We start from the raw sequence: 1,239 nt of genomic DNA, 5'->3' as shown, positions 1-1,239 counted from the left end.
GCCTGCTGCTGGCCAGCGCCTCCCCAGCGGCTCTCCTTCCTGTCTGTGACCCCATTCTCTTACCCTCGCATTTCTCCTCCACCCAGAAGCGGTCATCTCTTCCTTCCCAGCTGACTCCTCTCTGGACGCCCTCCGCTTTCCACTGACTTTATTTTTCTGTTTCCAAATCACGGTACTGTGATGACTGCGTGCCTTGCAGAAGCTGAACCAGAGGCGTGACATCTCCTCCTGGCTGGTAAGCACCCCCCGTTTCCCCTTCTCTCTGCCCAAGCTCCCCAGGCCCCCCAGGTAGAGACCAGCGAAGGGAACCGGGAAGGGTCAGCCCTGCTTTCTAGACTCCAGCCTGCGGTTGCCTTGCCTGTAGCCACCTCCTGATGACTCAGGGGAGGCAGGCTGGACCAGAGGGCGCAGGGCAGGGAGCCAGCGATGCCTGATAAACCCAGCCCCAGGTGCCGTTGGCCGGCTTAGGCTGGCAGGATCCCCGCCCTCCCCTCCCAGCACCAGGTGGAGCCAGGGTTTTGAGAGAAAGCAGCTGGGTCTCCAAACCTGCATGCCTATCTGGAGCTCAGGGTACTTAGTGTGTCTTGGTGGGGTAGGCGGGGTGGGGGGTGGGGCGGGAAGGTCCTTGCTGGGTGTCATCCGAGGAAGCCTGCCACAAGCCAGGCCAGTGAGACACCGGCCGCCATAGGACCAAAGTGCTTCCAGGACCTGGGCTGACCCCAAGCCCCTCATCTTCCCTGCCACAGGCCAAATGGTTCCCCAAAGCCCCAGCCAAGTCTGTGGTGGCCCTGAAAACACCCATCAAGGTGGAGCTAGTGGCAGGGAAAACCTACAGGTGGTGTGTGTGTGGCCGCAGCAAGAAGCAGGTGAGAGACCCTACCCCCTCCCATTGACATCCGACACCCCTGGCTGGGAAAGCAGGGTGTGTCTGAGAGCGCCCTCTCAAGAAAAAAAATACTCAGGCTGGCGCACCCATCGCCTTGAGCTCTGTCTGTATCAACCCTCTGAGATGAGTCCGGAGACACAGAAACTCAGTCACACAGCCAGGCGGGTGGAACCCAGGGTTCTGGTTTCTGTGGTTTTAAATCTATTTATTTTTATTTTAGATTTTAAAAATCTTGGTTGTTGAAAGTATTTTTTAAAATATATTTTATTGATTTTTTACAGAGAGAAAGGGAGAGGGATAGAGAGCTAGAAACATCGATCAGCTGCCTCCTGCCCACTCCCTAGGGATGTGCC

General features: G+C 56.8%; 1 protein-coding gene across 1 annotated transcript in view; it reads left to right on the top strand.

Annotated features, from left to right (window-relative positions):
- Positions 1-1,239, top strand: part of MLLT6 (myeloid/lymphoid or mixed-lineage leukemia; translocated to, 6) — a 44,107-nt gene that overhangs the window by 41,122 nt on the left and 1,746 nt on the right. The window contains exons 21-22 of the mRNA XM_014536222.1: positions 200-235; positions 747-866. Of these exons, the coding sequence (XP_014391708.1) occupies positions 200-235; positions 747-866 (156 nt within the window). The remainder of the gene's footprint in view (positions 1-199; positions 236-746; positions 867-1,239) is intronic.

This window comes from Myotis brandtii, unplaced genomic scaffold (genome assembly GCF_000412655.1).
Source record: "Myotis brandtii unplaced genomic scaffold, ASM41265v1 scaffold157, whole genome shotgun sequence".
In the NCBI taxonomy this organism is placed as follows: domain Eukaryota; kingdom Metazoa; phylum Chordata; class Mammalia; order Chiroptera; family Vespertilionidae; genus Myotis; species Myotis brandtii.
The sequence above is the reverse complement of the archived record's forward strand: the minus strand, read 5'-3'. Positions and strand labels throughout refer to the sequence as shown.